The sequence below is a fragment of the Drosophila obscura genome, unplaced genomic scaffold (genome assembly GCF_018151105.1).
Source record: "Drosophila obscura isolate BZ-5 IFL unplaced genomic scaffold, ASM1815110v1 contig_4, whole genome shotgun sequence".
Lineage (NCBI taxonomy): Eukaryota > Metazoa > Arthropoda > Insecta > Diptera > Drosophilidae > Drosophila > Drosophila obscura.
Genome location: NW_024542828.1, coordinates 6505555 through 6520010, shown reverse-complemented (window position 1 = coordinate 6520010; position 14456 = coordinate 6505555). Strand labels below are relative to the sequence as shown.

General features: G+C 40.3%; 1 protein-coding gene across 2 annotated transcripts; it reads left to right on the top strand.

Moving 5' to 3' along the window:
- The first annotated feature begins 12266 nt into the window (after window positions 1–12266).
- LOC111065816 lies at window positions 12267–13457 on the top strand. Of its 2 annotated transcripts, XR_002607034.2 has the most exons (3): window positions 12267–12714; window positions 12774–12836; window positions 12901–13457. XR_002607034.2 is itself a non-coding variant. In XM_022354238.2 (2 exons), exons 1-2 carry the CDS (start codon window positions 12349–12351, stop codon window positions 13175–13177), a joined length of 765 nt encoding a protein of 254 aa, XP_022209930.2. In that variant the 5' UTR covers window positions 12267–12348; the 3' UTR covers window positions 13178–13457. The 2 variants fall into 2 exon arrangements, 1 of the variants encoding a protein (XP_022209930.2); XM_022354238.2 differs by having other exon boundaries at window positions 12267–12836.
- The last annotated feature ends 999 nt before the right edge of the window (window positions 13458–14456 follow it).

The window sequence follows — 14456 nt, the reverse complement described above, 5'->3', positions numbered from 1 at the left end:
ATTAGGCAACAAATTATAAACATTCAAATGTCTATGAACAAATTTTAAATGAATTAAAATTCGAATATTACAATTAATAACCGATTTATTTAGTTAAGCTCTAACAACTTCCTACAATCAAAAGAAATGTTTGAACAAAAAGTCTGTCTTTGAATCTCGCATATGAATTGAATGCCGGCCGCCCACACGCAACGCCCCTTACTCTCCGACAGCCAAATAAACGAAAGACTTTCCACGCCCAATTTTATCACTCATTTCACTCAAAAACATCTAGCCCGCCTATTTATGTAATCATTTTTAATATTTTTATATACTAAATCTATCCAAAGATATTGATTTTCTTAAGCTTAAGTTTCGCAATGATATTTCTATACCAAAATATACCCTCCCCGCTCCCGCTCCCGCAACCATGATATAATTTATTTCTCCTTTAATCCCCTGATTTACACATTTTTATAGGATTTAAATATTTAAGCAAAAAAAATCGAATATATGTTGATTGATATTGTGTGGGCAATCATTGAAGCTTTAGTGCCTCTACAAAAAAAGGGCATACTAAATCGAACATACGAATTTTTATACCCAGCAACACTTTGGATCCGCCCATCCGCCCACCAGCAATGTCATCTTTAAGTTTTAAGCGCACAAAATGTAAATGCAAATACAAAATACGAACAAGTATTTAAGGTGCTTAACATATTATTATAAAAAAAAAAAAACGTATTTTTGTATACAAATTTTTGCATTGTGTTTTTAGTTTTGTGGTAAAAACTAATTTCAATTTGATTTATTTAAGCCAACAAGCAAATAAAATGTTAATACAATTAAAAAAAAAAAAAAACTAAAAGTGTGGCTAACTGATATTTAAGGGAAAACTGCTGAAGGATTTGGTTGTGTGGTAAATTTTGGGAATTGATTAATTGAAAATTGGTTCACCTTTGAGTCAAATTTTGTGTGGAAACTATGACTATGGGTTTGATATATTCAATGGATCCGTTTTTAGTAGATTTTACTGATTTTTATGTGTAAGCAACGAAATAAATTAGCTTTGGAAATGCAGAAACAATGCCCACCCGACCGAGTGGCGCTGTCGCATGATGCGCGATTGCCGTGAATAAGCTCCGCCTGAGAGTGTGCCTGTCACCGGCTATGCCCTGCCTTTGGACAGCCTTTAGGCTCTATCTATTGCTAGCTAAGTGCTTTAATTACTTTTTTTATTTAAAAAGCTATTCAATATTCGAGTTAACTAATCGAAGGACCCCCTGTAGAAACCTCGTATCCTCTTATAGTTAAAGCAGGTCATGTTGAAACCCAACCAGAACCCCAAGAAATGTAGCCACCAAAAACTCTACCCGCAATCATTCATACCAGGGCCAGGACAGCGCTAAGAAAAATATATACAAAACGTAGATTTTTGTACGTGTTAAATTACAGTTTGGAGTGCTTGGAGGAGAGTGCGTTTGGGGAACCCGTCTCGTCGGTTGTGGAAGTCACTGTATGCCATGCGTCAACGCTCATGTTGATGTGTCGCCCACGCCCACGCCCCCCTACACCTACTTTACCTGTGTCTGGGGCTGCGAGGACGACTGCGAGGACGACTGCGAGGACGAGTTGTAAACGTGTGCGGCTTTTCTAACAAGTAACGGAAGTGTTAAGTCAGCTGTAATTGTTTTCCTTCATATTTTTCCCACTGGTTTTGTGGTCGCACTCTGCTCTGGGACCCTCCTTTTTGCAACTATGCCCACAAGTACCACTATTTAGTTTGCTTGCCTGGCCTGCCTGGCCTGCCTGCCTGCCCAGGGCCTAGGGGGAATCACAGTAAACCATAAATTATATTTCACTTGGCAATGGTATGCGCTGCTCGGCGCTGCTGGGGCTGGGTTTTGGGTCTAGCGGGGCCCTGCATGAAAAGCATACATAAACAAAATTGTTAAATAATAGCGACATTTAGCGGAAGTGTAATGCCTCCCCCCCACACAAGGCACATTCTGCAAAACTTCAACACGCGCGACAAACGATCGCTCGCCCAGGTATATTTTGTTGTTGTTGTTGTCAAATTATAGAGGTGCCACTGGTACTAGCTGCTGGCTCTATACCCCCCATATTCCCCCTGTGACCAGCACTTAAATGTCTTAATCGCCACCGCTTGGCCCACCCTCCGCCAACTTTTTCCATTGGACTTTCCAGCAGGGGGGTGGGGCAGCTTAATGATTTGTTGGTTTGGCTAGCAGGAGGAGGGTGGCAGCAAATTTCTGAAGCTTTGCTTTTGCGGCATTGGGGAACGTGCCACTAACTGATATTGTGTATGCGCCATGTGGTGCCCACTGGAAATAGATACAGCATTGATAGACACGTACATATGTATGTACGTGGGGGCGAACGAAAGTAATCTATAGTTTGACCATTTATATTTATTTTTTATTTACTTTACTCATATAACAATATTTGTGTGTGGCATCGGGGACAATCGCGGAGTGCGCAGGTTGTGGCTTATCCAATCATTTATCAGGTTGTGGATAGAGTCCGTTTCGAACAAGGTAAGTGTCATTATCATTGGTAAATTTCATTTATCGATTTTTAGAATTACGTATAACGGATTTATCGTGCTATCGATTAAATATCGTTGAATTTTGTATTTTCGATTAAAAAGTGAGATTATACAAATTAATTAGTCAAACAATAATCGGCTTGGTTATCGATTAATTATCGATAGTTTTTCAATTTATCGATTACCTACTGAACTGACTTTTAAAAGTTTTGGAAATGCTAAATTATCGAATAACCACAATTTTATATGTCATCGATTAATTATCGATATATTTTCTAACTGCTTGGAAAAGTTATTTCATACAATATGAATAAATTCCGAATGTAGACGGCTTCTTATTCGGCTTTCCTTGACCTTGATTTTTCCAGTCCAACATCCCCGTAATCCACCCCATCTTCATTTTAGTTAAGAGATGAGTTTGTTTAGTTAACCTTCCGAAGAAAACTTCCGTAACATATGGCACAATGGTCAAGTTTATATTAAAACTTGAAGCACATGTCCCATTTTCATTTCCACGTCCTCACCCACTCCCCACTGCGAGACTGAACTTCCATTCCAGCATACAGCTGCGTCACCGAATGACTGGGAATTAGTTTATGCTGCTGTCCAAACAAGAAAAAAAAAAAGGGCAGAGACAGACAAAGAGGACGATGTTCTTGGAAAAAAAAGGCCCAAGCATATTGCCTAATGCCAAATAACCAAATCAAAACTAATCAGGCAGAAGTTACACTGCACAGCCAGCAGGTGGCCATTCATGCGGACTTGAGACGACTGACTCTGGTGTGTGTGGGGGTGGGGGCGTTCGGCCCACAGTGAAAATGGTTTTAAATTGCTGCGTGATTGTCTTTCAAGTTGGGACCAACACTTGTTGGGCTTTCCTTTCCCGAAATCCGATGATGCCTTCTCGCAACCTTCTCGACTCTGTGAGTCCAAAATTTAATCAAGCGTTGAAATTTTTGCACGTACTCCGTATTTTCTATTTCTATTTCTATCATATTCAATGGCCTCCCAACCAATGCCAAATTTCTGTCCACAAAACTCTTGGTCACATGTGTGTGTGTGTGTGTGTGTCTGTGCTCCCTCCCCCCCTAGTTACCGCTCTCAGTTCCAGTCCCTGGTGCTACCGATGTGGCTTCCTTTCCTCCTGCTGCCACTGTTCGGACTTCCGTGAATGGGTCCTGCAACGAGCTCTCTGGGGGCAACAGTTGCCAAAGACTGTGACCTCCTTCCTTCCACCCACATTTCTTTCCTTCTTTTTTTTTTGTTGTTGCTTGTGTGTGTCGCTTCATTAAGCTTTTTTTTTTCTGGGGCACGAACCACAAGCTGTGACGGATTGAAGGTGCGTGGGTGGGGTTGGTTCTGACCCCTCAAATGTTTCAATAATTAACCAGATTCTTTCCTGTTTTCTCATATTTTACGAGTTCTAATAGCAGTTATAGATACATGATTTTTTCTGTGTGCTATTTCTTTGCCGCCTGCTGCAACATTTTGACTCCTTTTTAACATCAATTTGACACAGTTGTTGGCCTTACACGTACCGTGTTCATTTTTCTCTTTTGGCATTTGATTGCAGGACGAGAGACCGCAAGGGCGCATACACACACCCACCCACACACACCCACACAATATGTTGCAATTTCTGTTAATTTTGTTATTGAGACACGTTCCGACTCTGGCCACGAAACTGCAGAGACGGCCACCATCACACATCTGCTGCACACGCACACCATGTGCAATGGGTTGGAGTAGAATATCTTTTGGGGCCACAAGTTCGACTTTAGTTGATTGAGATTGATGCTGTGGGGCTGGGAGGAAGCTTGCTCTCTCTTTCTCGCAATTTGGCAAAAGAAGCCACAGCAAAAGCTTTTGCGGTATATGCACATATAATATATTCAAGGAAAGAAATCCTAAAGCCAGTTGAGGCTATTGGCCACAACAAAGCACATGCCTCAGAGGCTTGCTGCACAGCAAATTTATAGACGTTTAAGCCTTGTTATTGGTATGCCAGCAAATCAACTCGATTGAGTCTTCGTCTTTTCTCTCCGGGCAATTAATAATTTCTTAAAAAAAAAAAAAAAATAATGCTTATTTGAGTGGAAATTTGCTTGGAAAAGTTTGTGGTTAGACTTTAAATATAATGAACAATAGCAATTTAAGGGAATTAGAGCATGAGGACTGAAGCTCGTTGTTGCTCCATGTACAGTTCGATTATGCGTAGGTGTCACGCGACATGCAGTAGCGCTCTTCGGTTGGTTGGGATGTGTTGCTAATATTTTCCCAATAAAAGATCTTAAAAAATTGCAAATACACAGGCATTCAAGGGCCAGCTGTATGGACAGCTCCTGCGACATTTGTATTACGATTAAACGCCGAATTAGTCAGCATGCGGGGACCCAAGCCACAGCCTTTGTTACTTTTGCAGTCGCCCACAGTAATATCGATGGTCTTGTTGGGAAGTTTTTTGTTTGTTTTCAGGGCCACTGTTGGTGTTGGTATACTTCTAAACCTTTTATTCTTTTCTTTTTTATGTAAAGATTTTCAAGGAAAACTAATACGTTTCGGTAATGCTGTATTGATTTTTGATATATTAATATTAAATCTTACCGGTATACTTTTTATATCTTCAGTTGCATTTTACAAAACATTCTACTTGATCTGCTTACCATCACACTCGCACTTACTGCTTAAAGCTCGAACACTTACGTTTTCATTTTAAGTCAGAGAGGCAGACGAAAAGCAGCAGCAGGATTTGATCAGATAGTTGATTTACAGTAGGAAAGAAAGAGAGAGGGAGGGAGAAGAGCAACCGAAACTTTCGCTAGAACATTCGAGTAGAGCACTAGCCGTTGCAATTGCAGAGAGAAACTGAAAGAGAAGCACTTTAAGCCTCCTCTCACTCACCCTCTCACTCCACATGTCCACCTTCGATCTCGCTTAAAGTAGGAGAGCGCGCTGAAGAGGAGCAGAGCGTGGGAGAGTGTGAGAGAGCAACAAGTGCGAGCAAGCATAAAGAGAGCGTCGAAGGATCGTGCGTGTGCCAAGCTAACTACGCATCTGCATCGCGCTCACAGTTTTTTCTATGCCAGACCCGCTTGAAGTTCAGCTCCGCGTTTCGGTCCGCGAAAAAACGGGAATATTCGGCAAATCAAATGGAAAGAAGTGTCGCGTATTTGTGAATAATCTTTGAAAATTGGCAACAAAGTAGTGTTTTAGTGTAATCCACAGCGGAGGCGTTTCACAAGGCAAAATGGCACTCAAAAGGCAGATCGGCGAGGGAAAAAGGCGGCAATATGAAGTGAAGTGTTGTGACGAAAAATAGTGTAAGAAAAAGTGCGTGATTAGTTGCGGGGGTGGTTCGCGAGGCAAAAATGCGGCAATATACATATGAAGTGAGGTGCAAAAAGTAAAGCGATTGAATGCAGTAATTATTTTTGTATGTGCAAAAATCAGCGGAGCACCCATTGAGCCACGAGAGGTCTCAGTTTTTTTTTTTTTGGTCACGTGAGGTGTGCGTGCAATGGGAGCAGAAAAGAAGAGCAGCATAAAAGCAGAGCAGATCGGAGTAAAAAAGGACAAAGGAGTGTAAATACGAAATGAGTGTGGGTGCAATGCATCAAGTGATAAGTGACAAGTGCGAGTGCTAAGTCTTTCCATTTGTCGTCTCTTTGTTTCGCCGTTCGCCGTTTGTCGTACGTTCTCATGTGTGTAAAATGAACAAAAAATGCCAAGAAAAAATAACGGTACAAGACTATGGACAGAAACAAATGCATGTATCCCTCCAACCAAGAGAGAGGAGCAATATTGATGAAAAGGTTAGTGGAATTTATTGTTTTAATTGCAAAACCTAGACGAAAACTGAATTCTGGTATTATTAAAGATTTCACGTCATACAAAATCCAATCAAAAGAGTTTCACTTCGTGTATTTTTGTGTCTATCTTCATGCTTCCTTCTCTCCTTTCCAATTCGGACGTAGCTTTCAGCGCTCTGCAGCGCAGTGCTGCTCCAGCCTGCTCCTTCCCTCTCACTCTGGCAGCTGCTTCAGATCATCCTCTCCACTGTCCGCTTAGCTGAGAGCTCTGCCCACACTTCGGGGATTCTTTCTCTTCCTCTCTGCATTGCTCGGGTCGGTGTCAGTGTCTTGGCGTGCGTGCGTTTTTCTAAGCTTCGGGTTGGCTCGTGTTTTGATATTCTTTCGAGGAGGAAAGAAGAAAAGAAAACTCTTTTATTGGAATAATTTTCTATAATTATTTACGGAGCAAAGGATACTCAGATTGTACCCCAAGTGATCACAGTCCTGAAGTATCATTTAAAGGAATATCCCTATATAAATCCACCGCCATCGGAAAACAATTTGTCTGACAGTCAATAAGTCCATTCTGATTGACAATTTAAATACTTAAACTGCTAAAACAAATGCCATGTTGATGTAACACATTTCAAACAAACAATAGGCTGGCCATGGCCATAGTTTTTTTTTATGCCACGTCGAATGTGCAGTCGGTTGGGTCAATAAATATGCAATTAATGTGCAAAAATCAACATAATCAAATTACGACAGTCGCTTCGATTGGCTAAATTGAATTTATAATGATGGAGCAGCAACAGCAGCAGCAGCAGAATTACAACAGAAACCAAAAACCATTCGCAAATGCCACACTATTCGATGCTGGGGATAATCAGTTTAGTGTTTTGTAATGCCTGAAAAGTACGGGGTCTCGTGTATCTCTGCGGCTGCAATGCAAATTGTTCGCTAAACCATTGATGCAACCGCAAAAAATAGAAACACACACACACACAGAAACAACAAATAGAAACAACAACACTTTATGTTGCATTAACACTTTAATCTGTGACAGGGCAGCCGAGCGCGCATCACCCCCCCTCGCATTATACATGTATTTGAAATTAAATTAAAGGTATTTTCATATGCTGAAAAAACGGAATTGCAATTGCAATATTTATATAATATTCCGCCCCAACTATTTGCCTTTATTTATTGGCGTTAACTTGTGCAAAATGTTAACATTTAATCAAATCAAAACAAGCTAACAACACACAAAATATAAAAAAATTAAAACATCTCTCGATACAAAAAAAGATGGCAATAAATATTTGATTGGTTTTTATTAAGCGCAAGTCCTGCATTTTAAGCAAATATTCAGGACAAAAATAAAATAGAGATAAAAACACATATGCATATAATTAGTTGCTAAAATTTGATTTGTACAGAGAAAACATTTTATAAGGAAATTGAAAACGAAATGAAATTTAAATCAATTTTGCCAACCAGCCGAATGAACACACGAAACGTTAACTAAATGAAGAGAGAGAGATAGAGAGAAATGTTGGAAAACGAATGTGGGAATACTCTCCAAGATGGAGGAGCGTAAACAGAGCATTTAACATGGAAAAAATAATAGTAAATAAAAGATATTAGTAGAAGTTCTAACTATTTTTTGAAGCAAGTTTCTATTCAATTTTCAATTTAATTTTAAATCTCAGTGATAGGTTCCGATTCTGTGACTTTATGATGGAATTGAAAATTCTTTGGAATGTATTAAACGTTCTCGTTATCTTCCTCTTCCTTTCCAACTTCCTTTGCTCTAATAAAGTACATAAATAACATTCAAAATTCCATTTCAAATGTCAATTTTATTAATATAATAAAGCAAAAAAAAAACAAATGAAAAACAAGAAATAAATTCTCTAAAATTTTGACAGCAAATATTTTGTTGGTAGCAAATAGAAAAAGCGAGAGGGAGAGGGAACGAGACAGAAATTGGTTAACTAGAAATTCCGTTGCCATCTAAAAAGCCACAGTATCCACAGGACGTATAGGTAAACGTTTCGAAGAGGAATGCCAATGAAACGACTACGAAGTAAATCAAATTAAATTTCGGAATGTTTTCGAAGGTATTTCCAAGAGGCTATGACAAAATACTTATAGGCTAACTCCTCTCCCCTTGCCCCTGGCCACATTCCTGTGGCTTTATGGCCTATTACTCCAGTGCCAGTGTCCTGTCCGTCCAGTGTCCTGGTGGGTACTACGTCCTTCAAATTAATAAAATCCAAATATGCACAGTGCCTGGCGAAAGTTAACCAACGAACAACGTTTCAGTGGAGGGGCAGTGGAGGGGCAAGGCAAGGCTCTTGTTGATTAGTTCCACAGATTTTCCATGCCACATTCCATGGGTGCAAATTGATTCAATTATTGGCATTTAATTAAATGCAAATACGAGGTAACAAAAACCACCTAGCTTTGGCTCCTCTTCCCTAGCTCTCCTTTTTCCCTCCCTCTTCTGGGCACATTTCTCTCTCCCTCTCTCCCTCTCTTTTGTGGCCCTCTTACTCCTCTCTTTTTTGTTTGCGGCCACCTTTTTAAGAACTTCATTAAAATGGGAGCAGCGCCGCCAAGAGAGAGAGAGACTGGACCCGCAACCGAAACCGAAATATTTTCTACATTTCATTTTGTCAAATTTAAATGCCCCTTGACACAAAAGCTTCGCCCTGCCACCGTTTTGCCCCCTCCAAAATGAATCTCAGATACAGATACAGATCCCAGACATTCCATCCTCCCCTCTCCAATCCCATTTCAGGTTGCCAGGATCCACTCCATTGCCATGTAATTGTTGTCCGTCTGAAGGAGCCAGGCAGTCAGGGCAGCAACAGCCCCTGCAGTTATTTGCATTCAAATCGCAATTTTTGTCTCATTAGAAAGTATGCGGAGAAGTGTGGGATGATGATGGTAGGTACTGCCAGGGGGGGAAGAACATTGTCGTCACATTCTTGGCCCTCGAATCAGCAGCACCAGCAGCAGTCGGACGGACGCTTAAGTGTCCCAAAGTTGGGGGTTCGTGAGGCAGGACAGGCCACAGAGCTAAATGAATGCCAACAAGTCGAAAGAGGACACACAGGAGGGGGGTGTACTACGGTACTACGGACTTGTGCGGATTGTTGGGCACACACACACACAGTGGGGATATTCAGTCGTTATCGCCTCGGGGCTTTAGTTTAATTTCACTTCAATTTTCATTGTACAATTTTCGCATTTTTCGATATGTTTCCATAGGGAGGAGGCGGCAGTACCAGGGAGTGGGGTGCTGCAGTGGGGCTGAGCCTGGGGAAGGGGGAGGGTAGCCTGACTGTCTGTCAGGGCTAAGGGTTGCTGCTGCCTGCTGCCTGCTTGGCTGAGTTTCTGCTTTTGCAATTTGATATTGCCTTTTAAGTAAACGTAAATCAATATCCAAATGCCTTTCGGATTTAAGTTTGCAGTCGCCAGAAAAATACAAGGCAAAAAAACTTTCATCTAGAAAAGAGTAGGGATGGGAATACTCTTTTTTATAGAGGCAATTTATGAGAAAAGGAAACTAGAAAGAGGCAAACAAATGGAAGGATTAGTATAGCAATCAATACGAAAGATTTATGATTTAAAGACCTAATAAAGCCACTAAGATTCACATTAAGAAGAGAACAAAACCCGCTAATTTCCGTACTATTGTAATGTCAAATCATAGCTCATGGAACTATCATAACCATATGTCTGGAAAATGCTGAAAACTTAGCTGAAAGTGTTAAAAAAATCCACAATCACAGGCGTCTCAATACTTCCCTAACTCCAACATCTCTCAGCGAAAATATGTAATGGAAAAGGACTTTGCCAATGCGTTATAAAGTCGCGTGTACCTCGTTTTGTTTTCCAGGGTATGGGGAGCGAGTCTCTCTCTGGGCGCTTCATCAAGCAAATTTCTGCAATGATGATGAATGAAAAAGAATATTCTCTTCTCTTGCTGTCTCTCTCTTTTTTTTTTGTTTTCTCTCTCTGGGTTTTTAATTTTCCAAAGTGAAAAGAAAATTTGTCACAAATTTTGGTCCTCGTTTTTTTTTATCTGTTATTGGATTCGAGAGCCGCGATTTGATGGAGACGAAGAAGGCTGTGGGTGGGCGGCACGGGGCGCTGAGGAGGGTTAATGTTAATGCTAATAAATTATACGACAGCCTTGGCAAATTCGAAAATCCCAGCCACTGACGACAACTCCTCAAACGAAAATTTAATTGAAAACTGTTTTTTTTTTCCGTCGTTTTGTTGCGCGTTTTGCATATAAATCAGTGGGAAGCGAAGAGGGGGCGGAGTACACTACTGCCTGCATTCAGTTTAAGGGGTGCTCCTGCCCCTGCATCGTTAGGCGGGTCCATACCCCCCATGTTCGCGTTTCTCCTCTCTCTCTCTGCATTTGGGAGCAAACAAATGCGACGCGACTCGCACAGGTCAGTGGATATTCAGAGCAAACTCTTGCTGCACAACCAACATGTGTGTATGTGTGGGGGCGTATGGCACGCCTAGTTCATGTCAGAGCTTCCCTATAGAGCTCTTTCAATTAGCAATTTGTCAGCTGACATTCAACGAAAGAGGCAGCGGCATCGGGTGGCGACATATGGAAATTATTCTCTAAAAATATACACATGAAAAATTCCTATATATATGTATGTTTGTAGATACGAGTATATATAGTATAGTATACCCTTCATTTCCATTTACAAATCTGTTGTAATTCAATTAAAAATTTAGAAATAAAATAAAAATGTATAAATATTTCCATAAACAAAATGTCGCTGCTGCTGTTGCTGCAAACTGAAATTCATTTAAATTTCGTGTTCATTTTCCACCTTTTTTCACCTGTATTACCCCATCCAAGTTATAACTCGATGGATGCTCTCTCTATCTATCTCTCTCTCTCTGTCTCTCTCTCTGAATGCCTCTGTCTGGTTGCATGAACAATTCAAATATGCAACGAGATTTAATTAAAAATTCGGCAGCTTTTGTGGAGATTTTTTTTGTTGATTTGTTTCTGTAAGAGCTGCTGCCAAATTTTAGACCATTTTTGGAGGGGATTTGTTCGGGACGCCTATTTCTATGGCTTTTCAAGGATTGATGTATATTAGAAGACTGGAAAATCTACAATTGTCGGGCTTAATGGGAGGCTTACAGAGGAGTGGGAATATTTTTGAAGCTTTGAAAGCGTATTACATATTTGACAATGACTTTTCTATGATATATTCCTTGATTTTTCCATGCATTTTCTATGGGGATATTCTTTGATTTTACCAATTAAAAATAGTAGTAAAAATAAGTTTAAAAAAAATGAATAAATAATAAAATAAAAAAATAATGAATTAAATAAATAATAAATTATTAAATAAATAGTAAAATTAATAAATAATAAATATATTGAAAATAAAGTTTTTAATAAAAATAAATAAATAAAACTATGTAAAAATATAATAATGATAGAAGCCCACTCAAATAACTTTTCCACATATAAAATCACAATCCTGTATTTCCCGAGATCATTTTTAAAAAGTTTTCAGAAATCAAAATTTAGTATAAAGTTCCTTTAAATATCCGAGAACACACAAAAATAATTTGCTTATGCGCTTAAAAGTAGGCAATGGCCATGCCCTGGCGGCATTCGTATTACGTTTTTCGGGTTACAAATTCACTTTTTACTTGCGACCGGCAGCAGGTCCCAAAATGGCAGCTAATTAAAACCCATTGACCGTGATGATGTTTACTTCAGCAGCGTACCCCGCTACATATTCTCTTGCGTGACCCAAAGAGGCACCAATAAAGGAGGAGCCATGCGAATGACAGAGAGAGAGAGAGAGAGAGAGATAAGGCAGAGGTTTAATTTTAATCAGCTTGCCCTTAGTTTTATGTCGATTTGTCAGTAGCTAGCATTACTTATAAAATATCTAAAATTAGTAACTTCCCTTAGCCAAGTAAAAGATAGAACGTCAAATAATGGATTTGCTACAAAAATGTAAGGAATTCTTGGGTGAGCTACAAGAGACCAGCCAGGGCACATTGACGGGCTTGATATATTCGATTCTATTCTACTTTATATCCAATGGCAATCCTGCCATAACCTGGCTGCCATTTTGGAAAAATAAGCAACCAAAAATTGCGAAAATATCGTGGATTGATGGTCCAATATTGCAACCGTACATTGAAACTATACAAAATTATGATCCAGATAAATATATGAATCCATTAATGGAACCAGAGTCTCTGGAAGAAATGGCCCCGCAGCTATTTAATATCCATATAGCCATGATCGAGCAAATAGGATACTTTTACATGGACACGATGGCAGCATTCGCAACGAAAGTAAGTCCATACATGGCCGCCCCAGCTATAAGCCATCAATCCGATTGCCTCAATTGCAGCCTGGGTCCCGTATTAAATCAAACATTATTCTTTTGCTATGTGCCAGGTGACAGACTGCAATCGTAAGTTCTTGGAAAGCTAAAAACGATCAACCATTGATTCCAATAACTATTATTTAAATTTCAGGGCAGAAAATACGAGACCGAATATCAAATGGATTTTCATATACTCACTCATGTTAACTTTAGTTTTTTATCACCTTTTCGAAACTTTCTTTGACAAAATTGATTGCTATATTTGTCGTCGCTGGAGTGCTGATTATCGACAAGCTCCACGAAATATTTGCATTGTCAATCCCCGCAACCAAAATGCGAACCGACATGCACTCAGGAACCCGCTCTCCATGAACGATGGGACGTACCAAACGATCGGTGAAGTAGACTCCCATGGAAGCCAAGGTTAACGCAGGAATCCTTTAAATATATATGTACAAATGTGGGGAGTTTGTTAAAAGAATGCGAATCGTTAACGCACTGCTCAACTATTATTTTGCTTGCAATTATTCCATAAATCCCCTGTCATAAAGTATTTTTCAATTTCAGTTTTCAATCATCACTTTCGAATTAGCGTAATATTCAATATTTGGCTCGCACTCAAATGCATTCACTGGCGATGGCTGCCTGCCTGTGCAGCCTTAAGCTAACTCCAAAAACTGAGCTAAAAACTTTTATTCATTGACTTAATTTTTCCATGCGTTTGAATTTATTTTTATGCAAATTTTGTGCGGCACATTAGCTGACTGTGGCTGTGGCTGTGCCTGTGCCAGTGCCTGTGCCTCCTGCTGCACTCACTTTTAGTTGCTATTGCGGCTGTGGCAAAATAGCAAAATGCTGCTGGATATATGCAACTTCATTGGCAGTGTGGCAGTGGGGCAGCGGGGCAGGTGCAGCTGCAACGGCAATGGCAACGGCAACGTACGGCAGTCGTAGCTCGTGCGATGTGGGGAGTACTCATGCGAGGCGCAGCAGTCGAACAATAAACGCGACGAACGGACGGGACAGACGAACGAGGACGGAAGGACGGGGGACGGAAGTAGCAAATAAAATTCAAATTTGTGCCATAAGAATTCCCCCGTGAGTTTCCTCTCTCTCTCTCTCTGTCTCCACACTTTACCCCCACCCTGTTTCTCTGTCTCTGTTTCCCTGAAGTTGATTTCAAATCGCTAATGTGCTTTATATGTGTGGGTTCTGCTACTAAAATACATATGTGTGTGTGTGTGTGTGTGCGTGGAAAAGCGCTTTATGGGACTACACTCCTCACCACCCCACGATGTATTTGGCGGTAATAAATTTCACTTCCCTCCCCCCCCCCACTCTCTCTCTATCTCTCTCTCTCTCTATCGTGTTGGTTCTGTGCACTATTTTCGCCTTTCCATTTTGCATTTATTTCTACTGCCATTGTGTTGTGTCACTCCTCCTCTTATGCTCTCTTCCCACCTACCACACATTTCCCTCACGCTCACGCTCTCCACACTGTTACCTTTTGTTGGTTGCTGCAATATTATTATGGTAATTATCTTTTTGATATTTCAATTGAAATTACATTTCAGAGATGCATCTAGCGAGAGACAGAGACAGAGAACCAGAGAGGGAGAGGCAGAGGAAGAGCCAGACCTGGGCAACGTAATATTCTGTTGTTTTCATTTGATGAAGGCATTAAGTAGCTGCCAAAAATGGGGAAAA